Source organism: Miscanthus floridulus, chromosome 5 (assembly GCF_019320115.1).
Source record: "Miscanthus floridulus cultivar M001 chromosome 5, ASM1932011v1, whole genome shotgun sequence".
In the NCBI taxonomy this organism is placed as follows: Eukaryota; Viridiplantae; Streptophyta; class Magnoliopsida; order Poales; family Poaceae; genus Miscanthus; species Miscanthus floridulus.
The window spans coordinates 2,706,477-2,733,870 of record NC_089584.1 but is presented as its reverse complement, the minus strand read 5'-3'; the positions used below and the strand labels follow the sequence as shown (position 1 = coordinate 2,733,870).

At 48.9% G+C, this 27,394-nt stretch overlaps 2 protein-coding genes and 1 pseudogene across 2 annotated transcripts; all 3 read left to right on the top strand.

Annotated features, from left to right (window-relative positions):
• Positions 1–788: 788 nt before the first annotated feature.
• LOC136449371 (U11/U12 small nuclear ribonucleoprotein 59 kDa protein-like) lies at positions 789–6,536 on the top strand. The gene is made up of 10 exons (XM_066449390.1): positions 789–942; positions 1,056–1,243; positions 1,339–1,738; positions 1,868–1,951; positions 2,055–2,120; positions 2,592–2,664; positions 3,289–3,677; positions 3,875–3,915; positions 4,585–4,731; positions 6,078–6,536. Exons 2-9 carry the CDS (start codon positions 1,065–1,067, stop codon positions 4,661–4,663), a joined length of 1,311 nt encoding a protein of 436 aa, XP_066305487.1. The 5' UTR covers positions 789–942; positions 1,056–1,064; the 3' UTR covers positions 4,664–4,731; positions 6,078–6,536.
• A 3,446-nt stretch (positions 6,537–9,982) lies between these two features.
• LOC136451270 (uncharacterized) lies at positions 9,983–11,657 on the top strand (annotated as a pseudogene).
• A 1,852-nt stretch (positions 11,658–13,509) lies between these two features.
• On the top strand, positions 13,510–16,488 carry LOC136553285 (S-type anion channel SLAH2-like). Its single transcript, XM_066544695.1, has 4 exons — positions 13,510–13,759; positions 13,883–14,010; positions 14,105–14,764; positions 14,963–16,488. Exons 1-4 carry the CDS (start codon positions 13,735–13,737, stop codon positions 16,145–16,147), a joined length of 1,998 nt encoding a protein of 665 aa, XP_066400792.1. The 5' UTR covers positions 13,510–13,734; the 3' UTR covers positions 16,148–16,488.
• Positions 16,489–27,394: the final 10,906 nt, after the last annotated feature.

Sequence of the window (27,394 nt, the reverse complement as noted above, 5' to 3'; positions counted from 1 at the left end):
AGGCTACCTTTGGAATGGAGATTTTTCTTCTTCTATTTTTTATAAAATTAAATTGATTTATATAAAATTGCTATGAAGTTTCTCAGAGATTCCTGTCTTTCAACAGGGGTTAAAAGTGTATTCTCTCTCTCTTTTTTTTCAAAAAAAAGCTTTCTCGGGTGGCCGGGTTCACAGCGGCAGAGTACTCGTCCAGACTGTTCTAGTGCCAACTGGTACTGGGCCACGTCGCCCATTTAAAAAATAGCTGATTCATGCGGATAGTGATGCTGATGCTAATTTATTATAAAAGAAAAATACTATTATTTCGCTAAAACAGTACGGCCGGTAACCGTGCAACCCCGGTGCTTGGCCTGCTACGTGTGTTCACGGGAGTGGCTGCGAGGCTACGCGGCATGCATGCAGGGCGCTTCGTGTATCGAGGTGTCCAGCACAAACAAAAATATCCATCACGACGTTGTCCCACGTCCGTGGGCCCCACCGAGCCCAATCACCCGTCAATCTTGCAGAAAAGCCCCTCAGATTGGCATAATAGTACACTGTGCGCGTAACTTGGCCCAGCAATATTTTTGCCAAAAAAAAAGGAGAAGAGACGCGGCCTGGAGAGAGGGGGGCAGGCCCACAGGCCCGTCGCCTGCGTCCGCGTCCGCGAATCTCTCCTTTTCGGCCTCGGTCCGTCTCGCCCGTTCCAAGCGGGAGACGGCCCACGAACGCGTTCGGGCCAAGAGCCCGCACGAGCACCCAGCCCCCCAGCCCTTTCTCGGCTCCTCGCGTCTTCTTCCCGTCCCAGTTCCAACTGGAACTGGCCGCAGCCGATCCCGCGCCCGCCCACCACTCACCGCCGCCTCCGCCGCGGCGTCGTTCGCCGGCCGCCTTCGCCGCGGTTCTACAGACGCTGCGTCCTATTCCCGCGCTGCATCTCCTCTGGGTCACTTAATAATCTCGGTAAGGCACGACTTCTCCGCCAGTTTCAGTTCCGCCGTCCGTTTTTCGGGCGATGCCGTGCTTGCCACCCCGCGACCGCGATTGACGACTGCCTTCGTGTTCCTCGTGCGCAGCCGCCAGGTATGTTCCGGCCGCCGAATGCCTTTGGGGCGCCGCCCCCCGTTCCTCCGCAGCCTCAACCATGGCAGTGGCAGCAACCGCCCCCGCCCCCGCCCCCGCCTGCGGTTTCCTTTTGGCAGCGCGACAATGTGCGGGATCACGTGAGGAAGCTGCAACAGACCATCGAGTTATCAACTGCACTGTGAGTTCCCATTTACTAAAACCCTTGAAAGCTACTGATGACCATGTGATTTGCTTATTTGCGTCCATTTCTTAAGAAAGGATTTGACCTGTCAGGATAAAAGAGCTCGAGGAACTTGCAGCGGCCAGAAATTCTGGTGATGCCGCCATGCAAGAATCTGCTTCGTCTTCGGCGGAATTGCCGCCAGGGTCTGGTGATTCTTCAGAGGACAAGCCCCTCCGTTTTGTTGAGGACAAGCCCCTCCGTTTTGTTGAGCTAGCTAGGTCCATGGGGATTAGTCAGGACACTCATGAGTCGATGGCAACCAATGCAGCCAATTACCTTTGTCATCAGCGTCAGCATCTTCTTGGGCCTCTCTCTTCCGTGACTAGCCAAAGTGGCCCTTGGGAGGAGAGATCAGCGATGGTTAGGTTGACTCAGAAGCTGCAGAAATATAAGAGAAATAAGCGGTGGAGGCAGAGGAGAAGGAAGCATGTCGCAGAGCTTTTTCAGAAGGTGACACACATCATTGTCTCCTTTTTTTTTTGTGTGTGTGGCTATACGTTTCTGAATGCGTTCCCTCCAAACTGCCAAAAATCCAACTATGTGAAATGTGATGGCATCTCTTGTCTTGTTGTTTCACAGGAGCGCGTAGATTATGATAGAATTGATCAGGAAGCTGATGAATGGAGGGCTAAGCAAATAGCCAAGGACATTGCAAAGCGGAAGGTGCTTTCTCATATTTGTGAAATTTGTTTCACAATTAAAGATTGCAGTAGGACATCATTGTTGCTTCACAACTAATGTATTCACTTTTGTACCTGTAAACCAGGTGGAAAGCATGCAGCAGATTGCTAGAAAGAAAGCAAATGAGGAAAGAAAGCGTCTAGAATCTGAGGTACCATGGAATAAAATTTCATGCCTAGGCTGTCCTGTGAAAGTTCTCTTCTCTAGCGTATTTGAGAACTGTCTTTTACTAGTTGTGTGCAAGCGCATACCGCATACTACTGAACATTGATACAAACCAATGATTTTTTGTTTGTATAAGTTTAGTTGCAACATTTTAAGTCGTGCCTTTTTATTCTTGTGACCTTTATCTAGTTTTCTTATTACTCTAGAAACCCTTTGATCTCTATACTTGTCTTAGTGCAAGCAATCTTCAGGGATATCATTCACCTATTTTCTTGTTTTTTAGAGAGAGCTATCTTGCAATCAGTTCATGAAGAATTGAGTAGTCATTCGAATTTCTTTATACTTTAATCTACTAATGATTCTGTGGACGTTTTTGAGCTAATAGTATCATCATAATATTCTTTATCCTGAATAAGATAATTTTCCCAATTGGCAATTTGAAATCTGGTACTTCCAGCTGGAGCTTGCCCTAATGGTCGAGAAACTCCAGGAGCTTCGGTCTATAAGAGTTCAAAAAATGAAGAAACAAGGTAAGATATTCTTATTTTCCTATTTATTTATTTACATTCTCTGTTTTACAAAGTATGTTCTGTACATGAATGAGTTGTATTATCTAGAAAATAATTAATAATTGGATTATTTTGTATTTAGTTAATAAATATATTAGTACTTAATCATTCATGTTATTATTGTGCCTTGAAAGCATGGGCAGTGGCGGGAAAAATTATGGTGCCTACTGACTAGACTTTATTTTCCTAGTTGACTTACACAGTGAAACAACAATTCCCATGATGGACTTTTACTAAAGTGAAGAGATGGGTTATCATTGTGTTTTTCTGACCTTAAATACTATGTTATTCATATTCTGGCATTTTGCATGCTGAAGGCTGAACCGCTGAAGCACATATGCCTGTAATGATCCTTTTCTCTTTTTAAGAGAAGAGGATGTCATATCCATTTGGCAATACAAATCTGCTCCTACCTGTGTATGATCCCACTAGCACAAACTTTTTGGAATCACAGAGGGCTCCTGTCTCTGCAAGACTGCAAACTTTTCTTTTTCCGTTGGTGGTGTTGATTTTCCCTTTTTTATTTTGTTCAGTGTAAATACAAGAGATGGATATATGAGTTTCTTTTTATGTTAAATGTTTTAGGTCATTTTCTTCCTGAAGAGGATGATAAATACCTCGAGCGTGTTAAGTCTGCAGTCGAGGAAGAGGAGCGCCAAGCTGCATCTGCTGCTCGAACTGATGCTGTTAAGGATGCTATTCTGACTGCTGAGGAATCAAGGAAGCCTCCACAGAATGCCAATTCTCAAGAAGGTGGTTCTGAACAACCTAGTGGACCATCTGAAGACAAGGACCTGGGAGATGGCGGGATAAATCAGAGAAATGACCAGGCAAGCCAGAAAACTGAACATGAAGATGAAGGCCATAGATTTGAGGGAAAAGGGCATGAACATCATGACCCTGTAGGCAGTCTGCCTTTTGAGTTCTACCATTATTATCATGGAAGTAGCTATGACATGGGGACACTCATTGAGGTAATTATGCTAACTTCAGAACTTTGGGCAAGCCTTTTCTTATTTATTATGAATCGTATATAAGGCAGTGTAAATCAGAGAAATACAAACTAGGCTTCGTAACCTAACAAATAACCTGATAATTTTCACTTCATGGCATGGGCAATTAGTCAATATACGTACTCAATCAACTTGTCTTTATATTGTCTTTGTTGTAGGTCCGTAGAATGTGGGATTCGTTCATCAGACCTGGAGGAAGGTAAGACTTCTACTTGTTCGTACAATTTCTTCCAAGTTAGCTTAGATGCATTAAGCAAGCATTTCTGTAAGTATTTTCAAGTTTCTGTGCAATTATGGTTTGTGACCTTGTTTAGTTAACCGTAACAAGATGAAAGGAAGGTTAACCTCGTGAGGAGTTTATTGTGAAATAGCATCTATTGACCATTACTATGTTCTAGACTCTAGGTTAGGAATCACACTTGAAAAAGGTGCATCTTTGTTGGTCAATGCATGCTGTTTGGAATGGAGTTATTCCAATTTGGAGGAAACAGAATGGACTCCAAAGGAGTTTTGCCTATTCCTGTGAAAGAACTATGTTTTGCTCCAAACAGGCATAATATATTATTCTTCATCTTGAAGTAAAAACACAGATCTAACCCGTCTTCTAGGTGTTCAATTGCATCGACGTTGATGCATTGTTGTGTTTTCAACTTTCAAGTCAGATACACTTATGATAGCTTTTATCTTATTGCTGCTGGAAAAAATATAATTTAGCATGACCATTCATTGTTTTTGCTCGAATATATTCTATTCCTATATAATAGCATATACTAATGTACTAGGGTGACAAAATGGACCAGTGCTGTGGTGTGTTAAGCTAATCTCATATAATAGTTTCCCTGATAGTAAATGTTCCACCTGCCTGCAGCCGTATACCTGGGCACTTGGTTCAACCACCCCCTCCAGCTGATGAGGTTTGGGCATCTTATTTGGTGCAACCCAAGTAAATCACCATGGGTTCGAGAAATGGCCATTTCTGCTTCAAAGCCACCGAAATCTTCATGGCTCCTGCAAGGTAAGCTACGTACTTCAAGTGTTATTACAATCCTCTAGAAATTCCGAGATGTATTGGTTCTTCCTGCCATTAATTGTCGCTAATTAACATCATTACCTTCTCATAAAATAGGAGGTACCTGTATTGTACCTCTTGGTATCTCATGTCAACTAATGATATAGAGAATTTGTAGAGGGTGCAAGCGGTTGCAGTTATCTGGGTCAAATTACTACTTTACTCAGTTGCTTGTTCTATAAACATTTTATCAAATCCTTAATTATCTTCTAGATTATGCGTGGATTATCTAGAACTAAAAGCTTTTAGCTACCAAAAAAAACATAATGTGTTTGTGGAAAAAAAAGTTTACTCGTCTATAACCTTTACAAGGATACTGCATTCAATTTGAAAACTCCATAATATCATGACTTATGAGTTGAGTAAAAGAGAGAAAACACTAGCAAAGGCTCCTTTTTTATGGGGTTGTGGAGGCCTTTTTCTATGCGAAGATTGCCAGCAAAAGGTTCATTTCTGATCAAGTTGAGTTGTCCATTGTTACATGCTGTCTTCCAATGTAACTCTGAATCTTAGCCTTAGGCCCTAGCATATACTCATTGTCGACATATAACACCCCACTCTAATGATATGCCATGCTCCCAACTTGTTTGAGGTAGAAGCTTAAATCTGGAAGAAAATAAGAGTAGTAAACTTTCTCAGATAAATAACTTACCATCCAAGATACAACATTGCACTACTATGTGTGTCAAAAACTCAAGGCAGCTCAAGGTACACATTGAATAAAGTGTTATCAAGTCGTCTAGTCAATCCTAGTCGTTATATCAGGACTAATATACCAAATATATACTAATATACTATATGTTCTAGAGTACAAATCAAGCATGAAGATAACTCTAGGATGGTGACTGCATTTAGGATTGCAAATTGGGCTGAAAAACATGAGCCCAAGTGGCCGAAGCCATCTTAGATGCAGCATGCAGCCCATGCCCTCACCTGCCCAACAATTCCATTCTGTTTTGGGTCGTCCACCCCCTAGTCATCTGGATTCAGTCGACAACTAATTGGACGGCCAGAAAACTAATCTGCCTAATCGAGTCGTAGCCCCTTGTTGAGTCTAGGATACCGACTAGGATGACTAATCACGATCAATTGGATGACTTGATAACACTTCCATTGGTTTAACTTCAAGGAGTGTTATATTTTATGTTAATATTAATTTTTATAAGTTAACATGGATCTTTCTGTTACCTGCAAAATATTTTATCAGGAATAAAAAAACTTAAAGATAATTGTAAACTAAATTATGTTCAGCTTCATTATAAACTGAGAATTCTTGTATATACCTTGTTCAGGATCCAATGACAAAACAATGGCATCTTGTTAAGGAAACTAAATAGATCCCAAGTTAAATTCAGTGAGTGGTAACACCAAGTACAGACAAGAAGATACAATAACCAATTGGTCTGGGTATGACTTGGATTTGATGACAAGGTGGCAAGAAAAGCATGCTGAAGGAAAGAGCAAAGACTGGACACTGGTGCTCAAGAGTAAAGTTCGGGAATTATAAGGTAAATTTGTAATATAACCTAAACTTGTAAGTGTCAGCTCCTTGACCTTGAGCTAGCTCATGGCAGTGCAAGCTGTGTGGTGGATTTGTTTTCCTCTTAATGAAACACATTCGTAGGCACGTTCTCGGGAAAAAAAAACATAGAAGTCATTATCTGCATGATTTTTCATATCATCTTTTAGCTTCAATACCTCAGCCACCCTACTGTTTTACTGGTCCCTTAATCATTGTTTCCTCAATGAGTGCAAACTGCCATAACACTTTTGTTGGCACCATTGCTTGTTTGATCTTGGATAAGGTACGTCCTGACGTGTATATAAAAGTTGACCCCCTTGGTCAGTGGTGATTTGACAAGATAGATCCCAAAAGGTTGAATTCTGTTTCTAAAAGATTACTTGCGATCTGCGTAGTCCAGTGAACTGATGAATAATTTTAGTAAAGGTGACTGGTTAAGCTAGAGCGTCGAATTGTACCTAGCAGTGATGGATGGAATTTTAATGTCTAGGTCTAGTCTACGCTGAATATAGAATGACAGTATTGTGCATCAGTGCATGGACAGTATTGTGCATCAGTGCATGGCTATTTCTTCATCACTTGAACCAAAAATAATTGTGCTAGTGCATGGCCATTTTAAGTTACCTATAGACCCCTTTTCCCTGCAGCAGCATTTTGGGGAGAAGACATATAGCTCACCAATTACTTAGTATTTGGAAGTTTGCTTTTTTCTGTATCCTGTACCATAGGCATATAAGGCTTCAAGAAAAAGCAGTCCAATAAAAAACTTTAAGGACACTGAAATAAGAAACTAAGAGGTTCGTGAATTGGATGGCATAAGCATCAAGTACTAGATTGGTCAGAAAATAAAGGAGATGACATGCGACTAACTTTCTGGTTATGCTTGCTTGCTCCTCCCATTCTCTCTCTTTTGAGGTGATTGTATTGCCCAACACTGAATCCTAAAGCTTGTGGTGACAAAATCGACAAGTCTTTATATCAGGGCAGCATATCTCCTTTCTTTTATGGACAATAATGACGCTTTGCTCATTGAGGAATTATTGGGTGCACCAAGTCTCGTGGTATTAGAAACAGAGCATCCAGTGACCCTCTGACTTGGCTGAAGGCAGTTTTGTTTCTGCATTTAGGCGGGGGATGTTAAGAGACAGGTCAATGAAGCAACCCACCTAGCTTGGCCATGTCGACGTTTCGCTAATCCTTTTTTTGTTATGCACAATGCTATGACGTTACAGATATTATGGATATTAGCAAAAGTTAGCAAACTATATGCTATGTAATTTGCATCTCCCCGTGCCACAAGAAAATAGTTTTGGCACCGTTTGTGTACTGAAATTCATTTCTGGAGTGGCACAACTTGAAGGAATTCATTTGAAAATGATGGAGTTCTTACCTGGCCAGTTTCTTGACAAAAGATGGCTCCAGTGTTGCGGGTTGAAAGTGACTTGAGCCAATGCTAAAATCAAATGATATATGGTTGGGTGAGTCATGAGTGTCGTTTTGTTTTCATCTACCTTTGGATTGGGTGTGTTATACATACGCCATTTCTCCATGGATTCTAAGGTGCTGTTTAGTTGCACTTCATTTTGTAAAATTTTTCAAGATTTCCCGTCACATCGAATCTTTGGACGTATGCATGAAGCATTAAATATAAATAAAAAATAAAACTAATTACATAGTTTAGACGAAATTCATGAGACGAATCTTTTAAGCCTAATTAGACTATGATTGGACACTAATTATCAAATAACAACGAAAGTGCTACAGTATCATTTCGCTAAAAATTTTACCAAATAAACACAGCCTAAAACGATTTAAAGGAAAAACGCTAAAGCACGGCACGCTTTTGGCTTTTAGCCTTTTAGCAGCTCCTTTTCATTTGATTTCCATCCTTTGCAAAATGGCCACGGAACGATTGGGAATTTTGGGCACTTATATTCGTCCCCCATAGTGTGGTTTGGCTGTGACTCTGTGAGTGTGACCTCGCGGCTGGGCTGGGTGGAGCGTGCGTACATGTGTGGCTACCTTTTTTTTTTTTCCTGTGAACGTGTCTTTGCGACACGTATTTCATTAAGCAGAAGCAGAGTCTGACTGGTTACAACATCCCTAAGTAATCCATAGATTACCGTAGAAGGATGGAAGTCAACACATCCCTAGGTAATCCATAGATCATCATTATGTGTGGCTACCTTGGTTGCCTTGCTAGTGCTGGTGTTTGGAGCTGGGAGGTTTCTAGTTACCTTGCTTATCAGTAATTCAACCTATCATCTTACCGATCAATAGACTAGTGTTGCGTTTCACTGATTCATGCCGAAACCGAAGATGGAATGTAGTTCTCGCAAAGAAGGAGATGATGATGATGGAATGTAGCTCACAAGTCACTACGCAGCGCAGCTCCTGGAACCAATCCTAGGACACGTGTGGGGGCAGGGGGCTTTCGCTTTACCGCGAAAATGAGTGGCATCGGCCACGCCACTCTTATCCAACATGATAACTTATATATGTTGCTAATATATGTGTGATTGTGTTTTGAAAAGAGTGCTGAGAATGGCTGGCACTTGCATAACTTGCTATTTGTCTCCGGTGGAATTTGCATATATAAATCCGTGACGAGGGGATAAACCACACCAATACACCATAGGTCGAGAGCACCGGAATCTACTACTGTCTTCGTTCTAAATTATAAAATATTTTAGTTTGTCTAACAATCGAAACATCTTAGGGTCTCTTTTGAACACGGGAATTTCATAGGATTTGTATAAGATTTTTATAAGGATCGATCTATTTTTACAGAAAAAACACATGAAACAAAAAAAAAATCCCTGTGTTTTAAAGGAGGCCTTATAGTTTAGAACAGAATTTATAGACTTATAGTGAATCAACGTTATAGAGACAATAAATATCATGTCACCATCTCTTCTTCCGTTCTTTGCGTTCTCTTCTCCTACACGACTCTCACTTGGTTGCACGCGCACCGCCCGAGCCGGCACGCCTGCTCGCCCACGCGGCCATGCTTGTGCCCGCCGGCTCGAGCTCGCAGCGCCCTCGTTCTCGCACTCTCCACAAAATACCTTCGTCCTACTTGCCTTCACTAAAACGCCATGAACAATGAGATCGACCTGCTCCATGCTTCTCGTGGAGCCCAAAGCATCTGAGCTAGTATATCATAGCATTCAAAGCAAGAGAGAGAGAGTTACTATACCTGAATTTCAGGTAACAATCTTATACGACTAAGGGGGTGTTTGGTTCGAGCTACTAAATGGTTTAGTCATTTTTAGTAACTCCAGAGTTACTAGAGAGGATTAAAGCCCTTTTAGTAGCTTTTAGTCATAGCGTTTGGTTAAAAAGTTACTAAAGTAACTAAAAGCTACTAAATTTAGTAGCTACTAGACGAACCAAACAGGCCCTAACTAGTAGTACAATTGAAAAGGACGACTTATAAGAGATAATTTATATTTTTCCCCAATAATATAGTTAAGCAATAGCAAAATTACCTACTATCCGAATCCGAACAACATCAACAAAAATCAAACATCTGAAATCTTTAACAAGACGAAATCCGCACCAGGCCCTCTCGCACCTGATTCGGCCACGTCAGCGAAAATCCCTAGGCCGTTGGATCTTGATCGGGCGCGTACTAGTCCACCCGCCCGCTCACCGCAAGGCCTCGCCCTCGCCCGCTGCCCGCACGCCGCCGGCAGCTGCTCCCGTCCGCGACTTCTCCTGGACGGGCCCAGGCACGTGCGCACGGCTCGGCGCGGCCGCGCCCCACGGCACGAAGGCCACTGCAAAGGCGGCGGCATGCAGCAGCGGCACAAGCGCGAGACCGTGATAGCAGCAGCGACGGCAGCGGCTCGAAGCCGCACGCCCGCGCTCCAGCCTACGACACGACGACGGCAGCGGCAGCCTGAAGGCGCACACCCACTCGCTCGCCCGTGCCACTGCAACGGCGAGGCAGGAAGCCGAGCCGCACAGCGCGCAGCTCCGCGGCGGCGCAACGAGCAGCCAGCCGCGGCGGCGACGCAACGGGCAGCGGTGGTGGCGGCGCGGCGTGCAGTAATGGCGGCGGCTAACAGACGGCAGCGGCATGTAGCCACCATTGATCTTGTTACCAGCGTCGATGCTTCCATGGATAATGCCCTCGATTTGTTCGATGAAATGGGCATAAGGTATGCAATTTTTTCTTTCAATATTTGGTGGCTGATTTTGTACTGTCCCCATCACTATCAGTTGTGCTGATTCACTTTCCGGTGAAAACAGCAACAATATATCTTCAGTTCAATTGTTCAAAACAGGTCCTGTGAACTACGTATCAACAAAGCACTATCCAAAGTAAGATGAAATATAAACTGGAGAGGAAGAACATGAAGGTCCAACCAAGATGGCTTAAACAATTATAAATTAAACTACCAAAAAAATGCTGCATATTTAAAAGCATTAGCTCTACAAGATACTTGGGATCAGCAGTGATAAATTTATCTCGATTGGCAAAGGCAACTTGCTGCAAGTACAATATGAAAATATAATCTCAGTATAAACAGTTTTTTACATTAAGCCATTGTATGTCACCTGCAGGGATCCAAGCCTCACCTCTTTCCAAGCTGATGGCCCATTCATCATGCCCTTTATATATAGGAGCAAGTCTTTCCATGGCTGTATGCAATTTAATTGACTTAAACTCATTGGAAGCATAATTGCTTATAGAGTCAACTATACTTTTCTCTAAAACTCATAAGCTTGTTTTGGTATATTTACAGTTTGAAGGTAAATTCACTCGTGAGTTTGCCCACAGTAATACAACAAACATGAAAGTGAAGCTGAGTATCCTGGTGTCACTAGTGGTAAGAAAATCCAAGGTGCTCTTTCTGGAACAAATTACCTAGATTCACAGAAATATGATTCAGAGAACATCAAATGTGAGAATGGGACAGTATCCTAGAATATAAACGGTGCCTTTCCTTTGAGAGAAGAAAATACAATTGTTGAAACCACAGATAACTCGAACTCCTGTCAGTTTGAAGTGAGAATAGTTCGTCATATGGTCTGCCGCAGCTGGAGAATGCAGATGGGTTATCTTGGATTCCTCCTTCTTCAGATGTTGTTTACTCTTCTGATGTTGCTTTGCAGCAAGGGTTTGACTCGTCTTATTCAGATTATGGTATTCTGGATGATCTCTTACCATTCCAGTTTGCAGAAGATAAATCACTACCCTCAGTTTATTCTTCATCTGCTTTATGTGATAATCAATTCAATGATACCTATCTATTCATTGAGCAAAAGAATGTGAATGCATATGGCGAACAGGCAAGTTAATTGTCCAAACAACACCAAATCATTGTATTCAGTGGCTTAGGAGCTTTTTATCATTTTGATTTTGGTTTATCGCCTAAGACCCTTAAATGGACATATCATTGATTTTCTATTGTCCTTTTGAAATTACCAAAAAAATAAAACGAATATGTGTTTCCAGTATTCCACACTGTGGTCCCAACATGTCATGGACCCGTACTTCTGTACTTCTGCGTACGGTTACGGACACCAAAATTGATCGCCCGTCCGCCCCTTGGGCCACGACGACACGTGCACCGGCCATCTAGCTCGCCAAGTCGGACCCCACCCGCAGCGACACAGGACCTCGTCCCGCCACCTTGGTCGCCCAGAGTCTCACCGGCCGTGCGCGCCACCGTACCGCCCAAATCCACGATCTCCGCCGCCGCAGCCGCCGACCATTCCCAGCCCTATCCGTCCCTCCCTACCGGCGTGAACGCCCTCGCCGCTCGTGGGGTCGCCGGCGGCCACCGCCATCGATCGCCGCCCTGCCGTTCGCCCCTTCTGAACGCACCGATGCACGCATGTTTCAGGTACGATCCGCCCGCCCGCCCATCGCCTTGCCCCCTCTCGTCTTCCTCCGCACCGCACCGGATCGGGGGCACCGCAGCGACGCGCTCGTCTCTGACGCCCCCTGGCCTTCATTGCGTCGGTCGAGACGAAACCCCACCGCGGCCGGGATCGCATGCCGAAAGAAGCCTGACAGGTTCTCAGGTTCAGGAGCTCGGCCGTTCGGCTTTGCCACCTGAATTTCCCTGGCGCTGGCAGCAGCCACGCCAAGTGCCGTGGTTCAGCCAGCCAGCCAGAACCCTATCACGTCGCCGTGTGCAGACTGTGCATGCCGATTGCCGGCCGTTCCCTTTCAGTTCAGAAAGCTGGTGCAGGGACTTGCTTGCTCTCACATTTCAGTTGAGGAAATATTAGGGGCTTGGGGAGATGCTGAACGCAACACACTTTTCAGTTGATTCAGCTGTTTTGTTTTCTCTTGGGCTCTTGGCTGCTTGTGGGAGTATCATCTGCTTCTGTCATAGAGGGTGTGTATATGATGAGATTTTTAAACCATAACCATCGTTTTACATTTTTTATGACGGTGCATTTGCACCTCCTAGTCACTACTATGTAGCTTGGCCCCTGGTCCTGGCAGAAAGGCATTGCTATGCCACAACACAACTCTGAAAGCCTGAAACACCATTGTTTGTCCATTGATAAAACCAAATCCTAGCGACTGGCACTCAACTTGTCATCTCACTTTGGAGTAGTAGTAGTATGGACCCAGATGCAGGAACCACCATTCATTTCATTAAAAAAAGAACTAGAATCCGGATGCAATTTTATTTGTGAAGAAGACTGATTGAAAGGTTGAATGAAAACCGACTTGGGAGAACTTGGGGCCTGTTTAGATGCCGAAATTTTTGGCAAAATGATACTGTAGCAGTTTTCGTTGTTATTTGATAATTAGTGTCTAATCATAGTCTAATTAGGCTTAAAAGATTCGTCTCGTGGATTTCGTCTAAACTGTATAATTAGTTTTATTTTTTATTTATATTTAATACTTCATGCATGTATCCAAAAATTCGATGTGACGAGAAATCTTAAAAATTTTAGTATTTTGGGAGGGAACTAAACTGGACCTTGGGAGAACGATAAGGCAAGCAATAAGTTCCTGATATGACGGTCGTCCTATCAACTAGCCCATCATCGCCCCATTTGCGGTTCATTGCATTGCACACACTCACTGGCACTGCAGTGTCTTGGCCTGACTGTTCTTCTCCCCCAGCAAGCAGCTCTAGCAGAACTAGAGGCCATCCTCTCCTCAGGTTGCCTGCAGCCCAGGAAAGGCTCCATGTCATCTGTGCCAAACACCGCCATACTTGCAGAACGGATGCTGCGAGCCACAAGTCTTGAGATTTGCCGGGGAGGACGCTGCAGTCTTGCACGGCTGCACCCTCGCCACACATATGGACGGTTCCTGATGCGTGCGTCTAGCTCTCTGTCTCTGCACTGCACCCTGCTTGGCTAGAACACCTATATATACGTGTGTGTGCTTTCACAAGACCACAACACAAATAGCTTGCACTGGACTACGTCGTAGGCGAACAACAATGGCGCGGTGCTCTACGTGCGATCGTAAGAACATCACTCTACCCATCTGAGAGACCAGAGATCCTTCCATGAACGAGCTAGCAGACATGTGATCGGCAATGTGTTTTGAATCCCCTGACGGTGTCACTGTATGCATCTGCGTCGCAGGTTTCTCGAGGTTCATGGAGACGGACGAGTTCGCGGTGCCGCCACGTCCCGCGCTTGTGCACCCGGACGCCGTCGGCGTTCGCGTCCCATCGAGCGTCTTCTCCCCCGAGGAGCCGGCGGCGTTCAGGGTGAGTCCTCGTGTCACTCGCCATGCACCTTCGTTTCGAGTCTTGGAGACGGCGGAGCCACGAGTATGAACAGTCTGCGTGCTGGTGTTCGTAGGAACGAGAGCGGCGACACGGTGGTGATGACATGGCCGCGTCCCCGGGGTACTCGCCGTTCCTGCCGTCGTCCGCGCCCCTCGTGGGGCGCCCGGTTTCGATCAGCATGCCGGCGTCGCCGACCGGCGGGTTCGACATCTCCAGCAGGATGGAGGCCGACATCTCCAGCAGGATGGAGGCGGAGCTGCAGCGGGAGCGGGACGCCGCCGTCACGGACGCGCCGCCGCGGATGATGATGCTGCCGCCGCGCGCCCCGGCGGCGTCGGCGGCCATGGCGCTCGCGCAGCCTAGCAAGATGGTGTTCCGGTCCCAGCCGATCCCCGCTGCGCCGGCGGAGGGCGACGGCGCCAACCGGGGCCACGACGACTTCGCCCGGAGCGCGTCGGCGCCGTACGCGGCGGCGACGGCGCCGCCGGCTAAGGCGCGCAGGGACAGCAGGGACACCAGCTACGACTCGTTCAAGACGTGGTCGGGCAAGCTGGAGAAGCAGATCACCACGCACCTGCTCGGCAGCAGCAGGATGCCGCCGGCGCAGCAACAGCCGCAGCAGGGGGAGGAGCCGGAGGAAGACGACGCGGCGAGCGACCATCGCAACTCCTCCATGCCCAGAGTGCAGCGCTTCTTCGCCGCGCTGGAAGGCCCCGAGCTCGACAAGCTGCGGGTACTGCTACCGATGACATCATCATCCATCCGTAGTGGCTCTGATCATACTACTACTAGTACTAGCGAGTCCATGAGCGTTGCTAATGCGAACGCCACGTGGCGTGCGTCTAGCCTCGCCGCCTTCCCCCGTTTAGCTGTAGCTGATGATGCCGATAAAGAAGCTGACCGTGGTGCTGTTTTGTGGTACTGGTGGCAGTCCTCGGAGGAGCTGATCCTGCCGTCCGACAAGACGTGGCCGTTCCTGCTCCGGTTCCCGGTGTCGGCGTTCGGCATGTGCCTGGGCATGAGCAGCCAGGCCATCCTGTGGAAGCGGATCGCCATCTCGGCGTCCACGCGGTTCCTGCACATCACCGTCAAGATCAACCTGGTGCTGTGGTGCGTCTCCGTCGCGCTCATGCTCGCCGTGTCCGCGCTCTACGCCTGCAAGCTCATCTTCTACTTCGAGGCGGTGCGGCGGGAGTACTACCACCCGATCCGCGTCAACTTCTTCTTCGCGCCGTGGATCGCGTGCCTGTTCCTGGCGATAGGCGTGCCGGACCTGGTGGCGGCTACGCTCCCGCACTGGCTCTGGTACGTGCTCATGGCGCCCATCGTGTGCCTGGAGCTCAAGATCTACGGGCAGTGGATCTCCGGCGGGCAGCGGCGGCTGTCCCGCGTGGCGAACCCGTCCAACCACCTCTCCATCGTCGGCAACTTCGTCGGCGCGCTGCTGGGCGGCATCATGGGGCTCAAGGAGGGGCCCATGTTCTTCTTCTCCGTGGGGCTGGCGCACTACATCGTGCTGTTCGTGACGCTGTACCAGCGGCTGCCGACGAGCGAGACGCTGCCCCGGGACCTGCACCCGGTGTTCTTCCTGTTCGTGGCGGCGCCCAGCGTGGCGTGCCTGGCGTGGTCGCGGATCACCGGCGAGTTCGGCTACGGCTCCCGCGTCGCCTACTTCATCGCCATGTTCCTGTACGCGTCGCTGGCCGTGCGCATCAACCTGTTCCGAGGGTTCAGCTTCTCGCTGGCGTGGTGGGCCTACACGTTCCCGATGACCAGCGCGGCCATCGCGTCCATCCGCTACTCGTCCGAGGTGACGAAGAACGCGTTCACGCAGTGCATGTGCATCGGCCTGTCGGCGGCCGCGACGCTGGCCGTGGCGGCGCTCTTCCTCACCACGGTGCTGCACGCGGTGGTGCACCGCGACCTCTTCCCCAACGACATCTCCATCGCCATCACGGAGCGCCGGCGCAGCAAGCCCCTCGTCGGGGAGAAGATGCTGCTCCGCCTGCGCAGTGCCGGCCGCAGCAAGAAGCTGCAGCAGGCGCTCTCCACCGCCCCCTCCGACGCCGCCGACCTCGAGGCCGCGCGCGTCGCCACGACGACATCGTACACGTAGACCGGACGGATGGCCGGATGAACCGGGCAGCTGTGTGTGAGCATTGATAGCTCCAGTGTTTGCTTGGTGCACTTGTTCGTATTGGCTGCCGTGTGGGGCAGGCAAAAGTGCGCTCTCGGCACTCAATCGGCAGAGGCAACCAGATGCGTGGCTGGATGTTGATGATACCATATACGATACGATGCATGGACACGAGATACTGTGTATGATTTTGATCCAAGGTCCATCTACACGGTGACCATGTAGCTAGAATGACGAGAGTCGCTGCTTGTTACACTGTACCGTTTCTTTTCACGAAAAATCAACCGGCATGAACTACAGTGATAGCATCTCCAAGAGTCCATCTAAACCTCACTTTCTAAATCATCGTTTAGATAATCACTTACATAAAAATAATGCTGTCCTTATCTTGGTTGTCTATTATTTATGTAATATCGATCTGTGAACCGATAGGCTAGGATGGTCTAGCTAAAAGCTGTAATCCGGTAGACCACCTACGACATTTACCAAAAATGTGTTGTTTGTATGAAACTACTCTACATAAAAATCATTTTCTATATTTTTTCACTTTTCAAAAGGTTTTTTAGGAGGGAAGAGGGGGATAGATAATAAGTTACTTGAGAATCAGCCGGACGACATGAGTGCAGTGCGTGCGTCAAGCTGGCTGCCCAACACATTTTTTTCTTTTAAAATAACATAATAATAATAAAGTTTCATCCACTTTTTATTAATAACAAACAAACCGTAAAGATGTCAGCTGCAGGCCAGAGCCCCCACCTTGTAGCAACCGAATCGCTCTATAGATGCCACCGTACTGCTCCCCTCTCTCTCACCGCAAATCTGTATTCAAAAGTGACAAGACAAGCCCCACGCGTCCAGCAGGCCCAGCGCATCGCAATGAAAATGCGGTATGACCATCGCTCTCGCACTATACTAATCCACCACCACCCACTGACGCACAGGCACAACACCCAGGGCACGTACAGTGCCAGTGGCGTGGTGGCCACCGACAGCAATAGCAAAAAAAACGGCGAGACCGAGGCCGAAGAACAACACCCCATGAGGAGACATGGGGACATATGCCCTTAGAGCAAAATCAATAGTACTCTACCCACGACAAATGTGCCTATTGCCATTCCTACTTTCAGCTATACACGCCTAATAAGATATTTTCTTTACTTACCGTGGGCTTCAGTGTTACTAGTGTGTTTTTTTGTGTAGTGCACCGTGGGGCGGCCCAATACTCAGGGTTCACTAGAACCTGTAAGTGCTACGTGTGTAGCTTGACTTTGCCTGAGGGCTATCAAAGATGCCAACTCTTAGACAAGATTTTACACTCCATCCGCTGCAGGTGTTCGTACGACTGTGACACTGCATACCACTTGAGCGAGGAGCACTCTACGCGGTGCCTCTTTCGGCTCTAGAAAGCTTCTCTAGAAGAAAGCTTCTCTAGAAGCAGAATAGGAGCTGCTACTTAGCTAAGCCTCCGCCCAACAGATCAAAAGGAGTTCAAGAATCAAGAAGCCTAATAGGTTTGTCAGGAGCAACCATGGCTATCGTAGGCGGTCAAGTGTGTGTGCGTTAAGATTTCAAATAATCCTCTGCTGCAAGCCACGCTGGCAGTGATGCCGTTATGTGCGGGTGGGGGGGGGGGGCAAATGCCCTTAGGGGTAAAACCAACGGTACCCTACCCTACCGTCATCTTTCACTCAATTAGTGAAGGGTTCACGCGGAGCTTGAAGAGGAGGTCGTGTCATACATAGAGCCTCCGATCCATGATAGTGGTGAAAGGTACGAGTGAGCTAGTTTAGATTGAGTATTGAGCTAAAACTTATTGTTCCAGAGCTTTTGTGTTGGAGTTTTCAGATTCTGAGTTAAACTAAATGTTGACGAATCTCCCGCCACCCAATTACATGAAACTATCGAAGCTGTAAAAGGTCCCACCACTGGCGCCTTATTTTTTCATCCAACTTCTAACCAATTTTTTTGACATAATGTATGTAGTGTGTGATCATAAAGCTTTAGCACTAGTGTCTTGGTAGACATGGCGCGGCGGGGTTAACCAATAGTGGACGGCAGGTAAAGATTAATCAATTTGCATGTTATAGATAGAATACATGAGACACCAAACTTTATAATCTCGATATATATCGGTCGTCTAACGTATGAACCAAACCAAAATGAACAAGGAACAACACTACTCGATGATGATGCAATTTAATGGGCCTCTCCGATCCTGGCCCAGCCAATAACGCAACATCCACGTTATGTTACCTCTGGGCTGGCGTACACGGGCCTAGATGAAGTGGACAGCCATTCTATCTGCCCAACGATTGCTTGCCTTAATTGGAGTCTTTACCTTTATATATGTAGTGAACTAGTAGTCTAGTAGAAGAAAATATATAAGTCACCAGGATTTGGAACATTTGAATTTGAACTCTTCTTCAAGTGCCACCTCCCTAGTTACTAAGAATCCAACATTATCTGAAAATACCAAGGTAATAGAATTTAATAATAAATTAAGAAAATACATCTTAATTTTTTCATCATTACTTTGATAGTTTAGGAATTTATTTTAAGAATAAATTAACACTATAGATAAAAAAAATTGTACAAAACATAATGATGAAAAACTAATAATGTATTTTCTAACACAACTTGATGTTCTCTATCATCTCCCAGGGTTTAAAATTAAAACACAATCGTGCATGGAGAACCAAACACACACACACAAATCTTGTGAGGAGGTAAATCTGGATTCTGGCCAACAACTGAAATAGTTAGGAGTAATAAATTGAATCAAACGTTACTTTGGGGGGTTATATTATCTGGATATAGACCAAACTTCGTGGCTCTGCTGCAGCGTCGTTGTCCTCCCTCTCACCCTTTGCCACCCCCCTTCGATCCGGTTGGCAGCACAGCGGGGCGCTCCAAGAGCCAGCGGTGGGCTGACGACGACGGCAAGGAGACCGACAATGACCACCCCGCGACCTACATAGAGGCCGCTCGTCGACCAGCGAAGCCGCTCACTGCGTCCCCCGTGCTCGCCCATACCCGTTCGGCCGTGGTTCTAGGGCGCGACGGACCGGACGCTAGATAGGGACCCGTGTGAAGGCGGAGGAAGCACAGTCGACAGCGCCCCCAGCTGGTGCATGGCTTACCTCCTCGTCCAGTGGACGGTCGGGTCCCTGCCTGCCAACGCCTCGGCGCCCGCAGACGGGTCTATGCCCCAACGCCGATGGATGGCGGGAGATCCTACCCCGACAGGAGGCGGCACCTGCGGCTGCCTAAGTTGAGCCCCACTGTGGCCTAGGTCCACGTGCACAGGCTCAGAAGATCCCTGCACAGCTCCACGACAGATGTCTCAACTACCTCTCCTACTCGCGCCGAGTAGCGACTTGTCGGTTGCTACGCCGTTGACTGCGCTGCCACGAATTCCGCCACCTCGCGAGGGACTGCAAGCAGTCCAAGTCAGCTTTGAAGGGTCGTGGACTGCCTCGCCACTCAGCTCGTCCTGACAACCCACCGGCCGCCCAGCACGCACCCCTCGGCAACCCATCAACCTCGGACGGGACCGCACAGGGAGGCGTGGGGGCGCCGATGGCAACCGTCGACGTCGGCGATGACATCGGCGGCGTAGGGGCGAGCTAGCGACGGACATCCGTATGGGCGTGCCTGCCGTCAACAACGACAGCTCTCCTTCGACTACCACACGCCGCTTCCTCGAGCCAGATCCGCTGGTGGAGACGCTGTGTGTGGGTGCAGGCCCTCCCACTTGGCTTGTCTCGATCGACCCGATGCTGGATGAGCTTGCCGCCTCGCTCATCGCGAGCCGGCCAGCGGTCACTCCAGCGACTGGGTGCCTGCATGCTGCGGCATCCATCCCACAGGAGGTTCAAGATTCGTTGGTGGATGCCAGTTCTCCAGTGATGGCTACTCAGTGCGCGACGGACCCGCCTCCATCGTCGCTTGTGTGCAGGACACGCCTTCACTGATGGGACAACCCATTGTCGTGGATGCTGTGGCGCCTGGGGAGGATGGTGAGGCCTAGCCACTTGGGTTCGAGCCAACCAAACACATGGCGGGTTCTACGCCGACGCAGGATGGCCATTCGGTCGGCCAAGCCACACCTGACTCTTCTACATTGACGAAGGACGAAGCCACGCTTGACCCGAGTGACGCGACGCCCACATCGTGCGAGGTCGCTCAGCGTCTCGCACGGTTTACCGAGGAGGTACAGGTCAAGCGAAGGTCGCCCTTAATCGTCACTTCACCACGGCAGAAGGTGGCAACCAGAAGGCCCCTGCCAATCAGGAGCAGACGGATTGCCGCGCAGCCGTTGACGCACATACCGACTTCCAAGCGGGGCGAGGTACTCCTCATGCAGAGGATGGGCATTGCGCTGTCGGCAGTTCTAGTGTCGTCTGCGTCCAAGGGAGCGTACGGCGTCATATTCGCAGGGAACTTGATGTCGAGCCACGTGGCAGCCCTGGACGAGCTGTTCCCAGTGACCAACAGCTGGGTGGGTAGAAGATCGCTCTTCTCATTGGCGGAGGAGGATCGTGCAACCAGTAGCGGGGCCACCCAGCTCCTTAGGTTTCAGCGGTGCTTTCAATTCGGTTGTTTACCATTATGTAATGTAACAGTCTGCTAGGTATGTCCATTAATAACTAATCGCGTCGTTTGTACGGTCAAACTCTTCTTCTTAATTATAATGATACGCAAATCTTTTACGTATTTGAGAAAAAAAAAGCTTTGAGAGAGTGATTTGGGCTTTTTTTCATTAACATGCGTTTGGTATAAGCTCAAAGCAATAGCAGTACTTGCACTATCACCGATGGTTGTCCCGAAGGCCGTAGCTGAGATACGGAGGGCCTGCAGGCTGCAGCTGCAGAGTAGCATGCATGCAGGAGGCCGCATTGATTGTTTGATGACACTCGGAGACAGGTGAAATTTATGTATTTGGGTCCTTTTTGAAAATATTTTTTACAAAAAGATCTATGTCAAAATGTTTGCTGAAAATATATTATTTTTTAATGAGATCAGAGAAACACCAAGGTTCGGTCAGAACCCCACGCCACGTGTCACGATTCATGAGATCAGAGAAGCATGCATGCAGCTCGATCGGTTTCATTCCACTAGTGATGGAGACATGGCATGTTCGTCTGCGGGTGTCGGGAGACCATTCCGAGCGGCAGAGACGATGCTACCGGAGGTAGTGCATGCCCGCTGCCTAGCCTGTTGCGGGCAGGGGCGGATCCAGAACGGGGCTGCGCCCCGGGCTGAGCTGCTGATTCACGTTCAAAATAGTCTGATCTTGCTTCCTAGGCCTCCTTTTGTCTAATTAAGATCATAGTTTTTTAGGCTAAACACCACATATGTTAAAGGGGCTACATGGACTCGCCCCGGGCTGCAGCCCTGGCAGCCCGGGCCCTGGATCCGCCCCTGGTTGCGGGATTGCGGCAAGCCGAGGTAACGTCTCGGCATCATAGGTCATGGCGCCGACCTCTAAATTTAACCTAACACCCTAGTTTTACCGTGAGATGGATATATAAAATACACCCTAATTTTATATATCCATCTCACGGTAAAACTAGGGTGTTAGGTTAAATTTAGTGGTCGGCGCCATGACCTATGGCGCCGAGACGTTACATCGGCTTGCCGCAATCCCGCAACAGGCTAGGCAGCGGGCATGCACTACCTCCGGTAGCATCGTCTCTGCCGCTCTGAATGGTCTCCTGGCACCCACAGACAAACATGCCATGTCTCCATCACTAGTGGAATGAAACCGATCGAGCTGCATGCATGCTTCTCTGATCTCATGAATCGTGATACGTGGGGTGGGGTTCTGACCGAACCTTGGCGTTGAGTCGGGCCGCGCCGAGGTTAGCGTCTCGGCGTCATCTGATCGCACGCCGAGCTATTGGGCCACGAAGCGTTGTTGGGCCGCCTGGACCGCGCGCCGGATGGTGGCAATAGCTCGGCGTGACTCCCCACAGCGTCGAATTTAGGCCTGTGGCGTTGGCTGACACGACGCCGACGTAGTGGGCCCCATGCGCCACCGTGTCGCCGTCGACCGGGGTCGTCCGTGACGTGGCAAGACCTCGGCGTCGTGTCAGTCGACGCCGACCCTCATACCTTGGCGTCATGTTCTAAGACGCCTAAAAATGGTCTATTTTCAGCAAACGTTTTGGCATAGGTCTTTTTGTAAAAAATGTTTTCAAAATAGACCAAAATGCAAAAATTTCACCGGAGACAGATGCATCTCCGAGTGTTGTCTTATGGTCAGTGAGCTTTGAGCGCTTATCCATCTTGACTTGTTGCGAATGTAAGTATGCATCTGTCTCGTTTCGTTCTTCGGTCAATTGCTGAATTCTCTCAGTGATCCATTAATCCAGAGCACAACACACTGAGCTGAGCATGAGCCCATCTTGGAGGCTGGAGCGCATTATATTTCTCTATCTGAATCTTTGTCAGACATATATATAGGATGATGGTTCACATATATGAATCAGCATATATATCGACTCTTTCAGAAGTCAAAAGCTACTCCGTGATGATAACTGACAGGAAGCCATGAGTCCATAACGACCCGCCTGAATCATGCAGCAGGGGCCGAAAGCATGTATATATGCATAGTCTCCCTTCACTTCCAAAGAAGGCGCAAACAAGAAGACGACGATATAGCTAGAAGCCGGTTGCAAAGGCTGAACCGCTGAACGTACCACTCATGCTGGTCGTCAAGGTTAAAGGCCATTTTTTAAAAAGGTAGAAGGCCATTGGATCATGCTGAAGGCTGGCTGGAGAGAATTGGTCACAAGTTAGAAGCTACCGATCATAAGCGATAACGACCTGAATCATGCATGTGGCAGCAGGACACGGTAATGTCACTAACCGGCGGTAAGCAGAGGCAGAACGCAACAGCCAACAGATCGACCACTGGCCGTAGCGGCCAGGCGCCGTTGAGTGCACATGCAGTGCAAAATAAAAAGGCCATTGGTGAGCCGGCGCGAGCGGGAACCAGCTTGCCCTTGGCGTCTCATGGAGACGAAGCTAGCGAGCACAGCTCGTCTCAGCCTCTCAGGAATATATCCATCCAATCATCACCATGCATGCATGGCATGGATGGACCTGACCCTGGCTAGCTCTGCCGCGCTAGCCCTTGCTAGCTTGACCCCCGGCCCATGCATGGTGAATCATCGATTGCAAATGCATGCTAGGTAACGCAGGAGATGTAGCTAGACTAGAGGTAGTGGCCGGCATGCATGCATCATGCATGGTCCCGATTCGACCGGCCGTGCGATCGGACGTATGCATGGCATGGACGAGATGAGATATACTCCCTCTCTAAAAAAAAACATTCTCGCTTCTAACGAGTCAGCAACGTTTAACTTTGACCAAATATATTTAACAATATATTAATATTTATGACACATAATTAATATCATTAAGTAGATCGTTGAATATACTTTCATAATAAACTTACTTGAAGATATAAACTAGCACGATTCCCATAACAACTCTATTTTTAAGACGGAGGGAGTATGATATATATAACTACTGCCCTGTAGCTGGCTACAAAATAACTTATTCTGTAGCCATTTTGAATTACGACAATTACTATGTTAATTTACGAGATTATAATAACTCCTTACTAAGTGGTTTACTATAACGTTATGGTAAATATCCCCATGATGTGTTGTAGTAACCCAACTATCGTAAATATGTATTGACATTATCGTAAATTAGTATATAAAATTATCGTAAATGGAGGTGGCTACAGAATAACTTATTTTGTAGCTGCCTACTGAATATACTCTCCCTATATTCAGTTTTTGCTGGGCCAACCCAAAAGCGAGCGAATGCGATTGCATCCTTGCAGTTGCAGGAGAGAGGATTCACAGCAGGAAGCTGCGGGCTGCACGGGCACGACGCCGCGCCGCAGGCTGCCTTGGGCTGGCCTGGCTCTGGCTGGCCCCCTGTCCGGGATCCCGTCGCTGGCCGGCCGGCCGGCGCCAGGCAGTCAGCGGCTGCGCGGGCAGCATGCATGCATGCAGGCAGCAGGCGCTACAACACGAAGAAAGAGCTCGATCCATCGGCCGCTGCGGTCTGTCGTCGTCCTGACCTGCACCGGAATGCATGCCACGAGCAAAGCCTGCCGTGGTACGGTACGGGGCGACGGGCGAGGCGTCGGTTCGGGCCGCGCTCTGCTTCTGCGTCCGCGCGTGGGCGGGCTGATAAGCTATGCTCCGGGAGCCCCAGACACGGGACTGGCATCGGAGCAGCAGTACGTGGTGGATGGAGCAGAGCGGAGCGGCCGGCGCTGGCTGGCCCGTCCCTGTCGTCGTCTCGCTCCCTCGTCATCCACTCCACGCCCGCCTGTGCTGCCCCGGCGACCGGCGCAGACTGCCACCGCTGCCCTCTCTGCCATGGCGCCGTTCCTCACCAACGACGCAGTGAACGGCGACACCTGTAAGTGAAAAGCGTGTGGGGTTGCCAAACTATATATGTGCTGGGCTTGATGACGGGCGAGAAAAGCCCACGAAAAGACACAGCCCAGCCCGGTTGTGGGTTTGGAGCCGAGCCGCCCATCTCCAGCACGGCAGCACCTCTCCGGTTGTGGGTCCGTCCACTCATCCTCTCGTTCGGGCTCGGCAGTCGGCCCAGGCGCGCGGCCAAACCCAGTAACGAAGAGGGCCGTTAGACTAACTCCAACAAAGGTACCCAAAATACGATACTCATTCGCTATTATAGGTCGTCTACAGTAAAAAAGGTCGCGACCTAGATATCTCCGCTCCAACAGACAGACCCAAATCCACGCCCACACACCGCCGGACGCCCACGCTTCTTTTCCTCATCCTCAACGTCCCGATCCAGAGCCGAAGAGGTCGAACTCCTCGGAAGGAGGACTTGGAGTGCAGGGCGGCGTGCGGGGCGCTCGCCATCACCTCCAGCCTGCAGCTGCACTGCCTCCTGGCCTCCGACGACGACCCCGGCAAGGACGGCTGCCACCACCCGTGCCTTCCCGACGCCGGCAGCGCGGGCGCTGCCCCAAGCACCCCGTCCAACCCCGCAGCCGCGCGGGCCGTCCCCGACACCGGCAGATCTCGCGCCTAGGAGCGCGGCGCGGGGACGGGGCCTCCTCCCCCGGCCGAGCTCACGCCCGCGCCCGGATCCGGCCCCCTCCCTCTCCTTCTTCTTCCCGACGGAGCTCGCGCCTGGCGGAGCTCGCCCCCGCGGCCCGGCGGAGCTCGCGTCCGCGCCCGGATCCGGCCCCCCTCCCTCTCCTTCTTCTTCCCCGACGGAGCTCGCGCCCGGCGGAGCTCGCATCTGGCGGAGCTCGCCCCCGCGGCCCGGTGGAGCTCGCGCCCGCGGCTCGGCGGAGCTCGCGTCCGCGCCCAGATCCGCCCCCCTCCCTCTCCTTCTTCTTCCCCGACGGAGCTCGCGTCCGCGCCCACGGCTCGACGGAACTCGCGCCCGGCGGATCTCCCTCTCCTTCTTCCCCAACGGTGCGGGAGCGGGCCACCTCGGACGCGAGCGAGCGCGGACGATTTGCGTAGCGAGGAGAGAGGCGATGCTTTTTTGCGTATCGATTGCTTCGGTAGGCAAAATGGGCGACGGGTTTGGGTCGGCTGTTGGATGGTGTTTTCGGATAGGCAAAGCACTGTTGGGGACGCATTTTGGGTTTGCCTCTCGGTGTTGGAGATAGTCTTAAGGCTACAAGAATGCAAGTCCCATAGGAGGATGTCTTGGATTGGATTATTCATTCGACCCAAAACATGTGCTGAAATAAACTAGAATGAAATGCCATTGCCAGGTAGTAATAACGCAAAAAACATCATCGACAGAAGAAGCCAAGTTGGAGACTATAGTTTAATCACGGGGTGCATGCACTTCCTCAAAAGTATAAAAACAATAATTTAATTAAAGATTTTATCATTTATAAGTACATCCTTATAGCACACAGGTCTATGCATCTATAACTATAAAGACAACGGACACCTCTTCTAACGCTTAGCTAGTTGGGGAAGAAGGAGAGTTGACCACTGCCTCCAAGGATGGTTGGTGGTTGAGTGCACGTATGCCGTGGTACACCCACGTACGCCGCAGCGCTACCGACCAACGCACCAGTACCGTATGTCAAAGCAAGCAGGCAGCACAGGTGAGGATGGATGCGTGAGGTGCGCAGCGCAACAGTCCAGGTGACCGGTCCGAGAGTCCGAGTCGGCTTTGCGTACGTTTACGTGCCAGACTAATTAACGGGAGTTGCGTGCACGTATTTCCTCTAATAACCATGCGTGGCGTGCCCGTAACAGGAATTACTACTAATATGCCTGCATGTTTGGATCGTAGTAAAACCACTGTACACGGCCGCGAAGTGAAAAATTCGCAGATTGTCTAAATACGCCTCCTGGTAATAATAAGACAAATATGGCCAAACACTAGTGTCGTTACGAGTTTTGCTTGGACGAAATATTATCGGGAGTTCCGTGCACGTATTAATTCCTTCGTCCAACCATGCATGTGGCGTACGTGCCCGCGATATATATATATTGAACTAATATGCCTACATATGTTTGGCCTCGTAAACACCACTGCACTCGACCGCGAGGTGCAGATTTCGGAGAATGTTAAGACAAATATGGGCGAGCTGCCCAAACACGAGTTACGTTTACATGTTTTGGACGAAATATCTAACGGCCGGGCCGTACTATGATACAAGTCTAGTATAGGGGGTATTTGGTTGCCACTCTTAAATTTTAGTCGCTGTCCCATCGGATGTTTGGACATATGCATAAAGTATTAAATATAGACTAATTACATAGTTTGTGACTAATTTACTAGACGAATATTTTGAGCCTAATTATTTCATGATTCGACAATGGTTTGCTACAGTACCATGTGCTAATGACGGATTGATTATGCTTAAAAAATTCGTCTCGTGGAGTACTGATGGATTATGTAATTTGTTTTTTTATTAGTATCCAAACACCCCATATAACATTCTCCCGATACATCTTTTAAATTTTAGTAACCGGATCCAAACACCCTGTAACAGGAATGTCACTGCTAGCAAAAGTGGTGAGGCACGATTGGGATCGAGATATTTCTTCCATTTTTTCGAGGATTCTGAGATATTTGCAGACCGTGACAAATATCCGTGAGCTCTGAGCTCCATTTCCGTGGTGGGCCGGCGTGGATAGAACTGGCGGATGCACCGACCCAGCTGGGACAGGGACTCGCTGT